This window comes from Dendrobates tinctorius, unplaced genomic scaffold (assembly GCF_039654945.1).
Source record: "Dendrobates tinctorius isolate UK_male_01 unplaced genomic scaffold, ASM3965494v1 ptg000060l, whole genome shotgun sequence".
NCBI lineage: Eukaryota > Metazoa > Chordata > Amphibia > Anura > Dendrobatidae > Dendrobates > Dendrobates tinctorius.
This window is the reverse complement of record NW_027361728.1, coordinates 73,956,864-73,977,020: the sequence shown is the minus strand read 5'-3', so window position 1 is coordinate 73,977,020 and position 20,157 is coordinate 73,956,864. Positions and strand designations below refer to the sequence as shown.

The 20,157-nt window shown below is 46.3% G+C and overlaps 1 protein-coding gene across 1 annotated transcript in view; it reads left to right on the top strand.

The window, feature by feature from the left end:
• Window positions 1–20,157, top strand: part of MED12L (mediator complex subunit 12L) — a 1,194,146-nt gene that overhangs the window by 1,106,936 nt on the left and 67,053 nt on the right. Inside the window, 2 exon segments of the mRNA XM_073579151.1 lie at window positions 14,068–14,229; window positions 14,872–15,237. Of these exon segments, the coding sequence (XP_073435252.1) occupies window positions 14,068–14,229; window positions 14,872–15,237 (528 nt within the window).

The following is a 20,157-nucleotide window of genomic DNA, read 5'->3' as shown; positions in this document are numbered from 1 at the left end:
AATTAGTTTGTGTTTGGTCTTGAATTATTGTCTTTGACAGGCTGGAAAAGATGAGACTATGTGCATGTTTATATGAGGTACCCTCTGCGAGATATAGTTATTATAAGTTTTCAGAACGAGATTCTAGCCCCTAGAGCAGGGGGAGGACCATAACCAGATGGCCCCTTATGTGATGTCACTAGCCCAAAGCTATAAGGTATTCCCTCCCTAAAATTGGGCATTCGAGCTGGAGATTTCATGCCAAAAGGAACTCAGATGAGTGGAGACATGTGGCTCCGCCTTCTCCCCACATGGTTGGCCTAAGACCATCTAAGCAACTGTAAGTGTTAACCTCTGTTTTTCAACCTGTTTATTTTATATTTGCATTGTACATATCTAATGTCTCAACTTTGTAAGATTTTTTATCTCTGTAAACACTGCCTTACTTTTGGCAATAAATTATAACTTTATTAGTCTGTCTTCATGATCTTAAAGTGAATTTACGTGCCTTTAAGATAATTACGCTACTAATTTGGGGGTTTGCTATGGACCCTCTTAATTAACTCATTGATTAAAAGAATCGTAGCTGGTGGCGGCGAAGTGTGTTCTGCGTCCCGGATACTGCTGGCTGTGACGGAAAGAGATTTTATAAGTTAATTGGGTGGCTGCAGCCAGAGCATTTTATAATTCCCTCACTTCAGCGTGCCGGGTGGCCAGACCTCATTGAAGCAGCCAACCGGTGACCCATTATCCCAGGTGTAGTTCTCTGACTGACCTGAGGGTAAGGGGGGCACCGGAGAGTTGCGAGTTCCAAAGTGGAACTGAAAAGTGGGATATACATAAATCCCCGCAGTTCGTGGAAGATTGTTAGCAGTGGTGGGACATCCAAAATAACCCCCCTTCGATAAATTGTTAGGGCAAGACTAGCTTGCTGTTTTTATCACATGGTGCCAGTGGTGGAATAACTAAGATAATCCCCCCTGTGCCTGTGATAGCTGTGTGTTTGCAGTGCGTTGCATCCCTGTATCCGGGACATACCGGTGTCAGCGGCAGGATCATCATGCACAATTGACAATTCTGGGCGCACTAACTGTGCCAAATACTATATTATATATAATTGCAGGTGCCGCAGCAGTGGAAGATTAACAATCAAGACAAGAGAAGAAAAAGTCACACTGCAAGGAGCGCACACTGAACCAATGTAATGATACTAGAAAATATTTTATTGATACAAAAGAGTTACACACTAAAATCATGATAAAAACATGACAGGCATCCCACAAGTACATAGTAATTAAATATAACACATGATAAACATATATGATATAATTACTTATATATAGTCTGCCCCAACTGCAACAATACACCAATATGATATAATTACTTATATATAGTCTGCCCCAACTGCAACAATACACCAATCGACCTCCCTATTTCTAGGCTCATGAGGACCATATAGCCCTAGCACTACATGATAACTAATTGGAATAGAACCATCCCATATAAGCATTCATGCTACCTGGTTTAAGTGCACGGGCCATGATAAGCCCAAGCGAATGGGAGGTTACGAACCGCAATAAGGAACAGTCATATGGGTGCCCAGCCCAGGACCATTACCCCACACGTATCGCCGCAACCCATACGGCTTCATCAGGGGAAGTGATGAAGCTGTACGGGTCTTAACCTCCCATTGCAGTGTGGACGTTTTTTGGTTTTTTTGTATGACTTGGTATTGCCTATTATTATAGGGTGTATTATTCACTGTGGCAAACTTTTCGCTTGGGCTTATCATGGCCCGTGTACTTAAACCAGGTAGCATGAATGCTTATATGGGATGGTTCTATTCCAATTAGTTATCATGTAGTGCTAGGGCTATATGGTCCTCATGAGCCTAGAAATAGGGAGGTCGATTGGTGTATTGTTGCACTTGGGGCAGACTATATATAGGTAATTATATCCTATATGTTTATCATGTGTTATATTTAATTACTATGTTCTTGTGGGATGCCTGTCATGTTTTTATCATGATTTTAGTATGTAACTCTTTTGTATCAATAAAATATTTTCTAGTTTCATTACATTGGTTCAGTGTGCGCTCCTTGCAGTTGTACTTTTTCTTCTCTTGTTTTGAGCGGCGGGATCATGACACTGTTATTGGCCAAGAACTTATCTTAAGACCAATAGATACAAAATAAATTACATCAAATATCCATATTTGTGTTAAAAAGAGTGAATTAAATTTGAAGACAAATGTCTCTGAAAAAACTAATTAATTCCAAAGATTTTCTGCCTTGAAGAAACCCTCCTCCTCCTCCCATCAAAATGTTTATCCTCTTACTATATTGCAGCCATCATATTATTTAGCATTGTGTACTCACAGTTGCTCATTTTGCCTTTCTACCTAGTTAGTTCTTCAGTTTTCCATTAGGTCTATGACTAGTGTTGAGCATTCCGATACCGCAAGTATTGGGTATCGGCCGATATTCTGTATCGGAATTCCGATACTGAGTTCCGATACTTTTAGCATATCGAATACCGGAATCGGAAGTTCCCATAATGCTATGAGCCAGTTTGATTTGATTCAGCCAATGACAATCCTCAGAAGTGTGGGCACATCCTGTTAGGCATGTAGGCATGTTAGCTAATGGCATGGCTGTGATTGGCTGCTGTAATGATGTCATGACGCACTATAAAAGCCGCTGCCGCCGCCATTTCTGGATCACTCTGCTGTGAATTCAGTTAGGGACAGGCTGCTGTTCAAGACTCTGAGGGACAGTTAGTGATAGCGATTTTCAAAATCATATTGTGCTTTACCCAAGCTACATTCTCAATAAGTATAGCTTTCTTTTGCCTTGCAGCAGTGTTCACAGCTGTCTGCAAGGTCTGTGTGAGTGCAGCTCACGCTGTGTAGTGTGTCCTGCAGGGACGTCTGCTTGTAGGCCGCTCAGCGTGTGTCACTGCCTCATACATATTTTTCTTTTATTGCTGCAAATTTTTCATTCTCCTATTTATGTGCAATTGCATCCATCCGTATCCATATACATTGGTTGCAAACACTATAGGAGTAGACAGCGGAGCCTCTCTGCAGCCTTTCAGTGCTAGTGCCCACTTATCTACACTGTTCACGGCTGTCTGAGAGGTCTCTGTGTGTGAGTGCAGCTCACGCTGTAGTGTGTCCTATAGCTACGTCTGGTTGTAGGCTGCTCAGCGTGCGTCACTGCCTCACATATATTTTTCTTTTATTGCAGCTCATTTTTTATTCTCCTATTAGTGTGCATCCATTCATATCCATCTACATTGATTGGTTGCAAACACTATATAGGAGTAGATAGAGGAGCCTTTTTTTCTGGCTTGTGCCCTTCAGCTGCAGCCAGATTAGTATTACCCTATTTTTTGGAGCCTCATCTTTTGCATTGTAGGTTACCTTCCTGCATTGTAATAGCTCCAAAAAGTTTGAGATACTATCGCTTTCAAATCTTTGGTCACATCCTTTTAGATTTTTTTCAAAAATAAAACAAAATAAAGTTCGCCAAACACTACATTTGACAGTTGTGTAGGCCACACTAGCTCCTACTAAAGTGTAGTCCACACACACTTCATAAAATTAGTGTTTCTTATACCTGTTTCCAGCTGTTCAGGAATTACCACACTAAGCCACCCCTTTGTACTTTTCTGCCTATCTTTATCAGTCTACCAAGATGAAGAAGGCAGGGAATAAGGCATGTGGGCGTGGGCGTGGAGTTTCAGCAGGGAGAGGACGTGGGGATTCTGCAGGGAGAGGACGTAGGGATTCTGCAGGGAGAGGATGTGGGGATTCTGTGCCTGCTGCGGGCACCAGTGAGTCAGCATCCCCCAGTTTTAGCAGGCAACAGTCCTTTATGCGCAGCTTTGTAGGACCTCGCCGTATCCCACTGCTGCAGGAGGAACAAATTGAAGCCGTTGTCGGATGGATGGCAGCTAATGCATCGACTTCAATGACTTCCACGTCCTCTCAGGGCCATAGCACTGAAGAGCAACCATCTGTCTCTTCACCACCTGCCAAAGTTCCCAGGCAGTCAGAGGGCCCTGGACAGGAACCATCACAGTCTCTACTTCTGTTCTCTGAATCTGTTGGCTTGGAAAGAGGGGGCCAGCCAAACAGCATTCAAGAATGTGAAGAAGAGGGAGTATGCTGTGATGCACAACTTCTTTGTCCCTCTGAATCTGAAGAGGCGGGTGGGCCAGTGCCTATGGTCAGCAAACCTCGGTACGCATCAGATGATGATGATACTCAGGTGCCACTTTCTGGTGTGTACGGTGCTGGCGAGACAACCCAGGAGAAGCAGGTGTTTGAAGAGGGGAGTGTAGATGATGAGGTCCTTGACCCATCATAGCGTGAGGAACAGGAAGGTGGTGGGAGCAGCTCTGGGGCAGAGATTCCCCGAACGGCAAAACAGGAGGGAGAGGGAGGGGGCAGACTTGGTTGCCTGTAGCCCCCACTTCGGCACCCGTTAGGAGCATTCCTCTTCCAAAAGCCAAAACGGGCGCTCCCAAGACTTGCAGTGCGTGGTCCTTTTTTGACACAGTTGCAGATGACATTTGCTTTGTCAGATGCAAGCTGTGTCATCAGAAAGTCAAAAGAGGGAAAAATGTCAGCAACCTCAATACCACAAATATGTGGAAACATGTGCGGACGAAGCACGAGGTGGAGTTACACAGACACACTGAAGACGTAGGCCAACATACAGCACCAGCTACCATCTCTTCAGCTCGTGTTGGGGTCTCTTCCTCCAGCTCACACACAGCCAATTCGGCTTCCTCAGAGGATCGCCAAGGAAGAACCTCTGGCACTGTTGTCCGGAGACCCTGTGACATTCCACCCACAGCACCACGTTCCCAGTCATCCTCACACTCCCAGGCCACTCTACCGCCATCGGTAGCACAGGCATGGGACAAAAGGTGGCCATACTCGGCAAGCCACCTCTGAGCACAGGCTCTGAATGCTGGCATTGCCAAACTACTGGCCCTTGAAATGCTCTCATTCAGGCTGGTGGAGACTGACACCTTCCGGAACTTCAAGGCATTGGCAGTCCCATAATACACCGAGCCCAGCCGATTTTATTTCAGCAGGCAAGCCGTCTCTGCCCTGCAAAAGCATGTGGAGGGAAAAATAAAACATGCGCTACTAAACGCCGTCAGTAGCAAGGTCCACCTGACCACCGATGCATGCACCAGTAACCATGGACAGGGACGATACCTTTCCCTCACTGCCCATTGGGTCAATGTTGTGGAGCCGGGTACAGATCTGGAGAGTGGCGCTGTATGTGTTCTGCCAACTCCACGGATTGCAGGAATCCAGTCTGTACACATTGACTCCTCCTCCTCCTCAAGTTCCTCAGAAAGAGCGCTGCAAGAGCCTGTTATGACCGATAAGACCACAGCCGTGGCCAAAATGTCAACAGGCCATACTCAAAATAATTTCTTTGGGGAATCGAAGCCACACAGCGCAGGAGCTCTGGAATGCCATCAAGCAGGAGAGCGACGTGTGGTTTGTGCCAGCGAATCTCCAGCCAGGCTTGGTAGTGTGTGACAATGGCCGAAATCTGGTGGCAGCTCTGAGCCTAGGCAACCTCACTCACATCCCATGTCTGGCACATGTGGTGCACTTGGTCGTGCAGAGCTTTCTGAGGGACTATCCGGATCTTGATGCACTGCTGCACAAGGTCCGCATAGAGTGCGCTCACTTGCGGCGTTCAAGCACGGCAAGATCGCGCCTTGCTGCTCTGCAGTGCCGATTACGCCTTCCAGAACATCGCATCATATGTGACCTACCCACCAGGTGGAATTCAACGTTACATATGTTGGAGCAGTTGTGTGAGCAGCAGGCAGCAGTCATGGAGTACCAGCTGCATCAGGCGCATACAAGTCGCACTGTGCGCCGGTCACACTTCAGCACCACTGAGTGGGCCTCTATGAAGGACATCTGATGCATTTTGCGTGCCTTCGATGATTCCACGCGGATGGCGAGTGCAGATGATGCACTAGTCAGCATGACTGTCCCCCTTATCCGCCTGCTTCAAAAAACACTGCAATCACTAAGGGAGGAGGTTTTGGAAGAGGTGTAGGATGAGGAGTCAAAAATGCCATCTGCTTCTGGACAGTCTGCGCTACGTGGTTCCTCACAAAGGCCTAGGCAGGGGACACTTTGTGAGGCGGATGAGGAGGAGTGAATGGAGGAAGACATCTCTCCAGAGGAGGGAGGTACACAATGCTCTAATCAGTATGTACAGCGAAGGTGGGGTGACGCAGAGCAGGCAGAGATGACGCCTCAAGCAGGGGACAGCGTTTCTTTGGCAGTTGGGAGTCTGCAGCACATGGTTGATTTCATGCTGCAGTGCCTGAGAAACAACCACCGCATCGCCCACATTATCAACACGGCTGATTATTGGGTGTACACCCTCCTAGATCCTCGCTACCGGGACAACTTACAAAGCCTCATACCACCGTTGAACCGGGAGCGTAAAATGCGGGAGTACCAAGACACACTGGTGCAGTCCATCATGTTCTCCATTCCACCCGACAGCAGTGCTGCTAGTGCTTTACAAAGCAGCTTGATGCGTTGAGGCAGAGGGAGCAGAGGCAGCGCCTCAGCACAAGGCAAGACCAGTATGGCCCAAATGTGGCAAAGTTTTGTGTGTCCGCCACAAATGTCTACACCATCACAGACGGCTCCAGTCAGCAGGAGGCAACGTTTCCGTCAGACGGTGACAGACTACATGTCTTGCCCTGTCAGTGTACTCCCAGATGGCTCTTCCCCCTTCAAGTTTTGGGTCTCTAAGCTGGATACATGGCCAGAGCTTAGCCAGTATGCATTGGAGGTGCTGGCTTGCCCTGCTGCCAGTGTATTATCGGAACGCGTCTTTAGTGCCGCAGGTGGTGTACTAACAGACCGTCGCACATGACTATCCTCCGATAACGTTGACCGGCTTACTTTTCTGAAAATGAACAAGGCCTGGATCTCGCCAGAATTTGCCAGTCCTCTTCTAGAATAAATAACTGGTTGGCAACAGTATCCAGGTATCCTGTTGTGTTCATGTTTCTACCACCTGAACTGTAATCCCTGGGCTTCAACACAGCCAGTTGTCGCTCAGAAGTGCCATCTTCACAGAGAAAAACACTAGCTCCTGTGTTAGTGGGGTTCAGTAACGCCAGCTGCTTCCCTGCTGTGTGGACGGCAAAGTCTCCTGCTCCCTCCACAATCGAACTACTACTGATTTTTAACCGTGCTCCACTTAGGCCTCTGGCTCCACTGTCTCTAGTATTTCCCCTGGCTTCCAACCCCGCCAGTTGCTGCTCTGAAGTGGCATCTGCACAATCCACACTTGTTCCTGTGTTACTGGGGCTCAGTCACGTCAGTTGATCCCCTGATGTGTGTTCGGCAATGTCTCCTGCTCTGTCCACATTCCCATTACTAGTAGTGGGAATGTGGACAGAGCAGGAGACCTTGCCGGACACACATCAGGAGATCAACTGACGTGACTGAGCCCCAGTAACACAGGAACAAGTGTGGATTGTGCAGATGCCACTTCAGAGCAGTAACTTGCGGGGTTGGAAGCCAGGGGAAATACTAGAGACAGTGGAGCCAGAGGCCTAAGTGGAGCACGGTTACAATCAGTAGTAGTGTACAACCTATATAAAAATTGCTGCAAGTTGGCCTCTGCCTGCTGCATGATTGATCCTGGGCTTCAAAACAGCCAGTTGTCGCTCGGAAGTGCTGTCCGCACAGAGAAAAACACTAGCTCCTGTGTTCGTGGGGTTCAGTAACGTCAGCTGTTCCCCTGCTGTGTGGACGACAATGTCTCCTGCTGCCTCCACATTCAAAAAAAGCAGGCCTCAGCCTGATCCATGCTTGATCCTGGGCTCCAACAACGCCATTTGGTGTTCAGAAGTGCCGTCTTCACAGAGAAAAATACACTAGCTCCTGTGTTAGTGGGGTTCAGTAACGTCAGCTGATCCCCTGCTGTGTGGACGGCAATGTCTCCTGCTGCCTACACATTCAAAAAACAGCTCCATGCTTGATCCTGGGCTCCAATAACGCCAGTTGGTGTTCAGAAGTGCCGTCTTCACAGAGAAAAACACACTAGCTCCTGTGTTAGTGGGGTTCAGTAACTTCAGCTGTTCCCCTGCTGTGTGGACGGCAATGTCTCCTGCTGCCTCCACATTCAAAAAGCAGCAGGTCTCAACCTGCTCCATGCTTCATGCTGGGCTTCAACAATGCCAGTTGGTGTTCAGAAGTGCCGTCTTCACAGAGAAAAACACACTAGCTCCTGTGTTAGTGGGGTTCAGTAACGTCAGCTGTTGCCTGCTGTGTGGACGGCAATGTCTCCTGCTGCCTCCACATTCAAAAAACAGCAGGCCTCAGCCTGCTCCATGCTTGATCCTCGGCTCCAACAACGCCAGTTGATGTTCAGAAGTGCCGTCTTCACAGAAAAAAACACACTAGCTCCTGTGTTAGTGGGGTTCAGTAACGTCAGCTGTTCCCCTGCTGTGTGGACGGCAATGTCTCCTGCTGCCTCCACATTCAAAAAACAGCAGGCCTCAGCCTGCTCCATGCTTGATCCTGGGCTCCAATAACGCCAGTTGGTGTTCAGAAGTGCCGTCTTCACAGAGAAAAACACACTAGCTCCTGTGTTAGTGCGGTTCAGTATCGTCAGCTGTTCCCCTGCTGTGTGGACGGCAATGTCTCCTGCTGCCTCCACATTCAAAAAACAGCAGGCCTCAGCCTGCTCCATGCTTGATCCTGGGCTCCAACAACGCCAGTTGGTGTTCAGAAGTGCCGTCTTCACAGAGCAAAACACACTAGCTCCTGTGTTAGTGGGGTTCAGTAACATCAGCTGTTCCCCTGCTGTGTGGATGGCAATGTCTCCTGCTGCCTCCACATTCAAGAAACAGCAGGCCTCAGCCTGCTCCATGCTTCATCCTAGGCTCCAACAATGCCAGTTGGTGTTCAGAAGTGCGTCTTCACAGAGAAAAACACACTAGCTCCTGTGTTAGTGGGGTTCAGTAACGTCAGCTGTTCCCCTGCTGTGTGGACGACAATGTCTCCTGCTGCCTCCACATTCAAGAAACAGCAGGCCTCAGCCTGCTCCATGCTTCATCCTAGGCTCCAACAACGCCAGTTGGTGTTCAGAAGTGCGTCTTCACAGAGAAAAACACACTAGCTCCTGTGTTAGTGGGGTTCAGTAATGTCAGCTGTTCCCCTGCTGTGTGGACGGCAATGTCTCCTGCTGCCTACACATTCAAAAAACAGCTCCATGCTTGATCCTGGGCTCCAATAATGCCAGTTGGTGTTCAGAAGTGCCGTCTTCACAGAGAAAAACACACTAGCTCCTGTGTTAGTGGGGTTCAGTAACGTCAGCTGTTCCCCTGCTGTGTGGACGGCAATGTCTCCTGCTGCCTCCACATTCAAAAAGCAGCAGGCCTCAACCTGCTCCATGCTTCATGCTGGGCTTCAACAATGCCAGTTGGTGTTCAGAAGTGCCGTCTTCACAGAGAAAAACACACTAGCTCCTGTGTTAGTGGGGTTCAGTAACGTCAGCTGTTGCCTGCTGTGTGGACGGCAATGTCTCCTGCTGCCTCCACATTCAAAAAACAGCAGGCCTCAGCCTGCTCCATGCTTGATCCTCGGCTCCAACAACGCCAGTTGATGTTCAGAAGTGCCGTCTTCACAGAAAAAAACACACTAGCTCCTGTGTTAGTGGGGTTCAGTAACGTCAGCTGTTCCCCTGCTGTGTGGACGGTAATGTCTCCTGCTGCCTCCACATTCAAAAAACAGCAGGCCTCAGCCTGCTCCATGCTTGATCCTGGGCTCCAATAACGCCAGTTGGTGTTCAGAAGTGCCGTCTTCACAGAGAAAAACACACTAGCTCCTGTGTTAGTGCGGTTCAGTATCGTCAGCTGTTCCCCTGCTGTGTGGACGGCAATGTCTCCTGCTGCCTCCACATTCAAAAAACAGCAGGCCTCAGCCTGCTCCATGCTTGATCCTGGGCTCCAACAACGCCAGTTGGTGTTCAGAAGTGCCGTCTTCACAGAGCAAAACACACTAGCTCCTGTGTTAGTGGGGTTCAGTAACATCAGCTGTTCCCCTGCTGTGTGGACGGCAATGTCTCCTGCTGCCTCCACATTCAAGAAACAGCAGGCCTCAGCCTGCTCCATGCTTCATCCTAGGCTCCAACAATGCCAGTTGGTGTTCAGAAGTGCGTCTTCACAGAGAAAAACACACTAGCTCCTGTGTTAGTGGGGTTCAGTAACGTCAGCTGTTCCCCTGCTGTGTGGACGACAATGTCTCCTGCTGCCTCCATATTCAAGAAACAGCAGGCCTCAGCCTGCTCCATGCTTCATCCTAGGCTCCAACAACGCCAGTTGGTGTTCAGAAGTGCGTCTTCACAGAGAAAAACACACTAGCTCCTGTGTTAGTGGGGTTCAGTAATGTCAGCTGTTCCCCTGCTGTGTGGACGGCAATGTCTCCTGCTGCCTCCACATTCAAAAAACAGCATGCCTCAGCCTGCTGTATGCTTCATCCTGGGCTCCAACAATGCCAGTTGTTGCTCAGAAGTGCCATCTTCACAGAGAAAAACTCACTAGCTCTTGTGTTAGTGGGGTTCAGTAACGCCAGCTGCTCCCCTGCTGTGTGGACGACAAAGTCTCCTGCTGCCTCCAAAATCACACTACATCTTATTTTCTACTTGCTCCAAGTAGGCCTCAGCCTGCTCCATGATTGATCCTGGGCTTCAACACAGCCATGTTGATGCTTGGAAGTGCCATCCGCACAGAGAGAAACACTAGCTTCTGTGTCAGTGGGGTTCAGTAATGCCAGCTGCTCCCCTGCTGCGTGGACGACAAAGTCTCCTGCTGCCTCCAAAATCACACATCTTATTTTCTACTTGCTCCAAGTAGGCCTCAGCATGCTCCTTGATTGATCTTGGGCTTCGACACAGCCAGTTGTTGCTTGGAAGTGCCATCTGCACAGAGAAAAACACATGCTCCAGTGTTAGTGGGGTTCAGTAAAGCCAGCTGCTCCCCTGCTGTGTGGACGACAAAATCTCCTGCTGCCTCTAAAATCACACAACATCTTATTTTCTACTTGCTCCAAGTAGGACTCAGCCTGCTCCATGATTGATCCTGGGCTTCAACACAGCCAGTTGTTGTTGGAAGTGCCGTCTGCACAGAGAAAAACACATGCTCCAGTGTTAGTGGGGTTCAGTAACGCCAGCTGCTCCCCTGCTGTGTGGACGACAAACTCTCCAGCTGCCTCCAAAATCACACTACATCTTATTTACTACTTGCTCCAAGTAGGCCTCAGCCTGCTGCATGATTGACCCTGGGCTCCAACATCGCCAGTTGCTGCTCAGAAGTGTCTTTGGCATGGGTACTCCCTCCTGCCCAGCCTGTTTCCAGCACGCCTGCTGTTTCCAGGGAGTGTCAATCTCACTTTGCCACCAATACATTGTCCTGTCTTGTTGCGGTGGGGTTAGCCGAGTCCTGCTTAGAAAAAGTGTTCCAGCACCGTCAGCTGGTTCTCGGTAGTTCCATTGACTCTTGTTGCTGCTGCTAGCCATCCGGGTTCCAGCACCGTCAGCTGGTTCTCGGCAGTGTCTTTGGCACGGGTACTCCCTCCTGCCCAGCCTGGTTCCAGCATGCCTGTTGTTTCCGGGGAGTGTCAACGTCACTTTGCCACCAATACATTGTCCTGTCGTGTTGCGGTGGGGTTAGCCGAGTCTATGGTGCCTGCAGTTTAGGTGCTTCCTATGTGGGCTGCGGGTTCTGGTAATAAAGGCTGGTTCCGTAGTGCCAATAGGACTAGCACCCCCTGTTGGACTGTGGGTTTCGGTAACTGCAGCCTGCTCGCGGCCTTGCAACTTTGTTTATTATGGGTACCTTCTGCTACCCATCTGGGTTCCAGCACCGTCAGCTGGTTCTCAGCAGTGCCTTTGGCCGAGGTGCCTCCTTCTCGGTATCCGAGTTCCAGTAACGTCTGCTGGTCCTTGGTAGTGCTTTGTAGCACAGGTACCTCCTGCTTAGTAACCGTGTTCCAGCACCGTCAGCTGGTCCACGGTTGTGCCATTGGCTGTTGTTCCTTCTGCTGCCCCTCCGGGTTCCAGCACCGTCAGCTGGTCCTCGCTAGTTCCATTTGCTCTTGCAGCTTCTGCTACCCATCCTGGTTCCAGCACCGTCAGCTGGTTCTCGGCAGTGCCTTTGGCCTAGGTGCCTCCTTCTCGGTATCCGAGTTCTAGCAACGTCTGCTGGTCCTTGGTAGTGCTTTGTAACACAGGTACCTCCTGCTTAGTAACCGTGTTCCAGCACCATCAGCTGGTACACAGTTGTTCCATTGGCTCTTGTTCCTTATGCTGCCCCTCCGGGTTCCAGCACCGTCAGCTGGTCCTCGCTAGTTCCATTTGCTCTTGTTCCTTCTGCTAACCATCTGGGTTCCAGTACCGTCAGCTGGTACTCAGCAGTTCCTCAGCCTTCTTGTACCTTCTGCTACTTTTCCAAGTTCGAGCTTGTGGAAATGGTTTTTGGTTCTCACTCTGGATCTCCCTGATGACGACCCTGAAGACGACCCTGAAGACCACACCGAAGAAGACCAAAAAAATGACCCTGAAGAAGATGACCAAGAGGACAAAGAACATGAAGACAACCACCAAGATGCAGAACAACAAGAGACAGAAGACCAAGAAGCTGAAAAACCAAAAGCAGAAGAACATTAAGCATAAGACTAGAAATCAGAGCAAATGATATTATCTAAATTATAAGCAGAAGAAAACTAAGCAGTGTATGGGGGTGAGTCCGTTCATCCTCGTGGTGCCCCTGGAAAATGCCTGCTACTGCAGGCCAAACTGAACGCGGACAAATCTTGTTGTAAATCTTTTGTGACAGGCAGAACGGAAGGTGTAATCTTCAAACTTTTATAGATAACAACTACAGGAATACCTGTCACAAATAAGAATATGATGAAGAAGAAGAAGAATAGGAAGAAGATGAAGAAGTAGAATATGAAGAAGAATAATAGTTGAATAAGAAGAATATGAAGAATGTAAAAAAAAAAGAATAATAGGAAGAAGGTGAAGAAGAAGAAGATGAATAAGGTGAAGAAGAAGTTGATGAAAAAGATGCTGCTGAGGATGATGAAGGAGAAAGTGTGGGAGAAGTAAAAAAGAAGGTGAAGAGCATGGAAGTAGTGAAACATACATATCTGACAAAATATAAAAGAGGTTAACATAGTCAATATCTTTGTAACTCCGAACGTCTTTAAAAAAAAATGTAATTCCTGCTATTCCATTTGATTGGGCTAAACCTCTATGGCTTTAATGTCTCCTACACCTCCCACAATACATTCTACATTATTATTAGTTGTTTTTCTTCATGTAGAATTAACCTACAAGGAAAGAAAGGGGTTTTTTTTATTCCGATATTTCTGTTCCATTGACTTGAATGGGGCTTCCTGGATCGGAATCGGCGATACCCGATACTTTTTGTATATCGGCCGATCCAATCCCATCCGATATTTTTCAATATCGGTTGGTATCGCTCAACACTATCTATGACTTAGCGTGATTAAAAACTGACTAGCTGAATCTTTCTAAGTTCTGTGTAGATACATGAAGTCTCTTTTCTCTGTATTACTCAACATTAAAACTGCAATCTTATATCACTGACAAAAGCAAACAAGGAAGACAGATGAAAGCAATGGGGGGGGCAGGAGCAGCTGGGTCAGGAGTTGAAGAGGAGGTGGAGCTGGGTTGATAGGGACTTTTCAGTGATGTAGGATTGTAGTTCTAATGATGACGCATGCAGGGAAAACATAAATCCTGTTTCTACATAGAGCTTACTAGGATTCCGATAGTCTGTTTTTAATCACTTGTGCCATAGCCCTAATGAAAAACAGGATAGAAGGGCAAAATGAGCTTTTGTAAGTACACAATACTGTATCATATGATGACTGCAATATTTTAAAAGGATATACATTGGGAGTGCTTCATTAAATTTACTCTGACTAATGATGGATTTGTATTGGTGGTGTGATCAGCTGTACCTCCTATCTCCTAACAGAAAGAACTTGGCGATAAATGCTCAGATAGCATAGATAAAGTCTGACAACTTTTGCCATTGCCAAAGCAAACATGTGATGTCATTACCTGCGAGCCAATAGGATCCCTTATTGACACCAAAGGCAACAAAATTGCTGGATTTGACTCTATTAACAAGAAACAGGTAAGACTTTGCATATGATTTAGATGATTGCATCAACAATCATGAAACATGCTTTTCACCTTAATAGAGAGGACTTAAGGTGTTACATGTCCAACATTTATTTGCACATTCTGATTTTAGATTTTGACTAGCTTCTTTTCACAGTCTGTACATCTAAATCTAAAGTACAAATTGGGGCTGATTTAGTTCAGCTTTTAGACAGAGAAAACTCAAAATAGAGTCCAAAAACCAAGTTTATCAAGGTGTTTCATGCTGTTTGACAATCTAGCACACCTTTAGACCTTATAAGTTTATTACTTGGTTTACTGTGGTCAACTAAGCTGCTCCAATTTTATGCTGCAATTTTGGTGCCCAGGATTGTAGTTTAGACTATAGTTATTTCTCTACAGTCTTTCTTGCACACCGTGCCCCTTTTGAGTACATGTTTCTGGTATAAAATGTAATGAAAAGACCATGTATAAATCATATAATTAGTGTGATACTAAGCATGAAAGATGTTTTTTATTTACACAAATTAAGAAAACATTCTGACTCATATACTATACTGTAAATCAGACCCAATAGGCTATTCTTTGAGATAACTTCAAGATAGTTCATACAGTTTATCATATTTAGTAATGAAAGCACTTGATTATTACTTAGGGCCTTCAAGTTTCGACTAAACAGAAGGTTTCTTCTTGGGACTTATTTGAAGGTCACAAAACCACAGAACCTCTCTCCTGGACCTGGTTTGGAACTGTTCGTGTGGATAGAAAAGTAATAAAATATAAAGAGCAACATCACCTTCTTCTGTACCACACTCATCCAAAACCCAAACCTCCAAGTTACTACCTTGAAGCATTGCTACTTCCTCCAGAAGAAGATGAAGAAGAAGAACCTAGTACTCCAGTGTCTGCGGACCCAGAGGGGAAACCAACAGACTTTTCCGTTCCTAGTAAATCAGTAACTGATGAAAAAAATAAATCCAAAAGCGGAAAGCACAACAGCAAAGCCAACCCGCGAACAGATGTATGTTACCATTTAATTCCTTGTGTGCTCCTAATTTGTAGCAGAGCTCTTACAAGTTCCAGATTTTGAATGTATTTCTTTGAGTTATTTTGTACTTTGTTTACTCAATCAAAAGATGTTTCTTTTTTTATATCCTTTGATGAGCTGCTCATTGAGATTGAACATGAGAAATCAAGACTACAAAGTGGGATGCAAAACATTTGATAGATTTATATCCAAATTAATTATATACTTGAAACACATCAAGCATTACAGTAAATACATAGAACCCACATGTATAACTTAGATCTGAAATATACAGATGAAACAATTCTTCATCAGTAAAACCTCACTGTCTCTTGAAATTTATTTCCAGGATACGATGCAGTTCTGCACTAACTTAAAGGGAACCTGTCACCAGGATTGTGCACAGTAACTTCCAAACAGTGCCAGGTCAGTGCCATTATACTGATTAAACTGATACCATGGTTAATGAAATCTGTCTTGTGGTTCTTGCTTAATTTGCATTTGTAGTTTTCAGTTAATGAGATTCTCGTGCTTCGGGGTGGCCTGTGGGAGGGGCTTTATTTGTTGCTCTGTTCTCATATTCATCCTTCAGTGACCTACCCCCTATTTTACATACTGCATATAATAATGTTGGCTTTAAAAAATATTAACTTCAGAAAAATGGCTGCGGCGCATTCGCAGTAGCATCTATCGCTTGAAGAAAGATGCTATTTTGCTAGTGCCGCCGCCACTTTGTTGAAGCCCAATTTTTTTTCTCCAACAAAATGGTGCCACAACAACCACAAGATGGATTTCATTGACCCTGATATCATTTTAATAATTATAGCAGCACCGACCTGACATTGCCTGTAGTTTACTGAGCACAATTCTTCTGACAGGTAGGTTCCCTTTTAAAGGAATTGGTTATCAGGCCTTTGCTATGTAATGTGAGAGCAACATGATGTAGGGGCAGAGAAACTGATTTCAGCAATGTGTCACTTACTAGGCTGTGTTGTGCTGTCTCAATAAAATCAGTGTGGGTGTCTAGTGCTTCCTGGCCTAAGCATGCACCACCATTAATTAGCGGTTATCTGTTTAAATATAACGTGTGGGTGGGGTTATACAGGGCTCAGCATTTAGAGCTCTGCTAGATCTGCAGCAGATAAAACTGTGATTCTATCCTAACTGCTTCATCTAGCAAGCAAAGCGATACATTGCTGGAATCAGGGTCTCTGCTCCTAGAAACATGCTGCTGTCAGAATACATAGCAAAAACTTGTTGACATCTTCCCATTAACTGAAAGCATTAGATTTTTTTTTCTGATGGGAAGATATACTAGAAATTCTTTGAGGAATTTTTCAACTAAATACATTTATCACCTTCCAACAGGGTAGGTAATACCTTGGAATACCTTGTCATTTTTTTCCCGTTGTCGAATACATTGTGTGCTAAAATGAATGCTGTCATTGAAAAGTACAACTTGTCCTGCAAAAAAAAGCCATCATATGGCTATGTGGACATAAAAATAAAAGAGTTATGTCTCCGGGACGAAGGGGAGAAAAAAACCGAAATAAAAAAAATTGAAATTGGGTTTGAAGGGGTTAATATTAGAAGAAAATAAGATGAATACTTATTTAAATGTGTGCAATTCATGTTCTGAGTGTTGATCCAGTTGATCAATGGTCAGAGCCAGGAGGAAATCAGTTTGCTCTTTTAGGGCAGACTGGGTAACACATTATGGTTTTACCAATACTTCTTCCCTTTACAATCTCCAATCCCTTCGTAGAACTTGAAGGACATATGTCTTTTTTGCAACCGTTCTATGAAGCTCTATAATGTCATTAGCTTTCATGGTCATGACTACTATAGCAGCAGGCATGGTGGCCGCTAAAGGGATACAAGCTAAAGGAGTCCACATCTACTCCACAAGGGAGGTGTAACTGATTTTGATGTAGGTCATCAGTACTAAAGAAAAAAAACATTTAATAATTACAGTATTATGTATGATCGCACTGGTAATAGAAACTGCACATGCTGGTGAACGTGTGGTGAGTAGAGTTGAGCGAAACGGGTCGAAAAATTTCAAAAGTCGCCGGCTTTTGGCAAAGTCGGGTTTCATGAAACGAAACCCGACCCTAGGATGAGGTCGGCCACGAGGTCGGCGACTTACGCGCCAAAGTCGCGTTTCAAAAGTTTGTTTTGCGCTCTTTTTCAGCCAATCAGGATCCACGGACACTGTGGGCAATGTGACGACATAGGCAGGGGTCACCACCATCTTTCAGAAGGGCATGCAAGTGATTGGCTTGCTTTGGTGGGCGTCACAGGGGTTATAAAAGGGCGTGCACGCCGACCCCCATCTTACTTCTGCCGATCTTAGCATAGGGAGAGGTTGCTGATTCTGTAGGGAGAGCGTTAGGCAGGGAAGAAGAAAAAAAAACTGCTTCTGCTGCTAGCGATTTTGCCTGTACAATACACCAGTCACTGTGTGTGCAGTGCAAGGGGAGGCTATATTGTGGTGGATCAGCGATGTTGGTTGTTAGGCTGCCTTCTAAGGCTTCCTGACAGCTGCATTGCTGTTTACCCACTGCTCTGCAAACTGTTTTTTAAAAGCAATCCCAATTTTTTTTTTTGTCCTGCTGAGGTACTGAGCGTGCATTTTTTCACACCATACAGCGTCAGTGGGCCTCACACAATCCAAAAGTGACCAGTGTCCACTAGTGTGTGCAGAAATTCAAAATCTCCCTTATCCTGTAGTCACTTTTTTCACACCTGTGCCATCGAGCCTGTGACATAGCGCTCTGATATTCAGTGGGCCTCACACAATCCAAAAGTGTCCAGTGTCCACTAGTGTGTGCAGAAATTCAAAATCTCCCTTATCCTGTAGTCACTTTTTTCACACCTGTGCCATCGAGCCTGTGACATAGTGCTCTGATATTCAGTGGGCCTCACACAATCCAAAAGTGTCCAGTGTCCACTAGTGTGTGCAGAAATTCAAAATCTCTGTGATCCTGTAGTCACTTTTTTCACACCTGTGCCATCGAGCCAGTGACATAGCGCTCTGATATTCAGTGGGCCTCACACAATCCAAAAGTGTCCAGTGTCCACTAGTGTATGCAGAAATTCAAAATCTCCCTTATCCTCTAGTGACATTTTTCACACCTGCGACATCGAGCCAGTGACATAGCGCTGTGATATTCAGTGGGCCTCACACAATCCAAAAGTGTCCAGTGTCCACAAGTGTCTGCAGAAATTCAAAATCTCCCCTGTCCTATAGACACCTTGTACCTTGTTTTACATTACTCTATAGTTTGTTGGATTTTGTCTACATTTCTACCAAAAATGAGGAAGGCTGGTGGAAGAGGCCGTGGAATTGGGCGGGGGTTGGCAGCTGGTAATGATGGTGTTGGTGGTGGATCTGATGGTAGTGGCAAAAGCAAAATAGGACCGAATGCAGGAGGTGTTGAGCCTGCGTCATCGTCTGGCTCCACAAGGCCTCGAAGGCTTAGTTTTCTAGGAGTTGGCAAACCGCTTTTAAAGCCAGAGCTTCAGGAAAAGGTTTTGTCTTACATTGCTGACTCAGCCTCCAGCTCTATCGCCTCCTCTTCTGAAGTTGTAAAAAATAAAAGCACTGAGTCGTCATTGGAGGCTCATGTTCATGAACCACACCTTTCCTTGTGTCCTTCACCCCAACCAAGATTGAAGGATGACGCAGGCCATACTACTGATTACTCCATGGAGCTGTTTTCACATACCATGCCTGGATTATCAAGTGAAATGGTGAATTACCAAGGCCAAGATGAATCTGACATGGAGTGCAATGATGCACAGCCGCTGATAGATGATTCTGCTGGTACATTCAGTCAGAGCACTACATTGTCCTCGCAGTGTACAGAGCCAGATTCTGACCCTGATGAGACTCAGGTGCCCCTTCTCGCACACTATACCACCATACACGGTGACACAGAGGAAGGTGCACATGACATTGAAGAGGAGGTGATGGATGACCCAGTTGTTGACCCAGATTGGCATCCATTGGGGGAAGAGGGTGCTACTTCCAATAGCTCAGATGAGGAGGAGCATCCACAGCAGACATCGACATCGCAACAGCTGTTATCTGGCAGGCCCGGAGCACTCCAAAGACAGGTTCCAAACATCAAAAGAGTTGCTGGACAGCTTGTCCAGAGGGTCAAAAGATCACAGCGTGCTAGGTCGCAAAATGTCTGCCAAAGTAGGAAGAGTGCAGTGTGGCACTTTTTTGAACAAAATCCTCATGATCAGGCCAAGGTTATCTGTAAGAAGTGCGCAAAGACCTTTAGCCGAGGGAAAAATCTGAAAAATTTGAATACCAGTTACATGCTTAGACATTTAACCAGCATGCACTTGCAAGCATGGACACAACACCTAACCTCAAGTGCCACATGTGCAACTGATCACAAAGAAGGTAGTCAACAACGCTACATTGTTTCCCCCACTGTAAGCCCACCGGTTAGCACAGCAGCAAATGTTGAGGTGTCGTTGCAAGGCCACAGCAGTCAGGGAATCCCACTGTTATATCAACGAAATACTGAATCTAGGCCATCAGAAAGAACCCCAACTCCATCACCATCATCAACCCTCTCTCAGTCCGCCCTGTCCACCTCTACTTCCACCATATGCAGCTCTCAAGTCCAGCTCACCCTCCCAGACACTATGAGTAGGTCAAGAAAGTACTCAGTCTCTCATCCGCGTACACTGGGTTTGAACGCCCACATTGCCAAACTAATCTCGTTTGAGATGATGCCCTATCGGTTGGTGGAAAGCGCAGCTTTCCGCGAACTCATGGCCTATGCAGTACCATGCTATGACCTACCCAGTCACCACTTCTTCTCTCGCAAAGCCATCCCAGCCCTCCACCATCATGTAAAAGACCGCATTGTCCATGCACTCAAGCTGTCA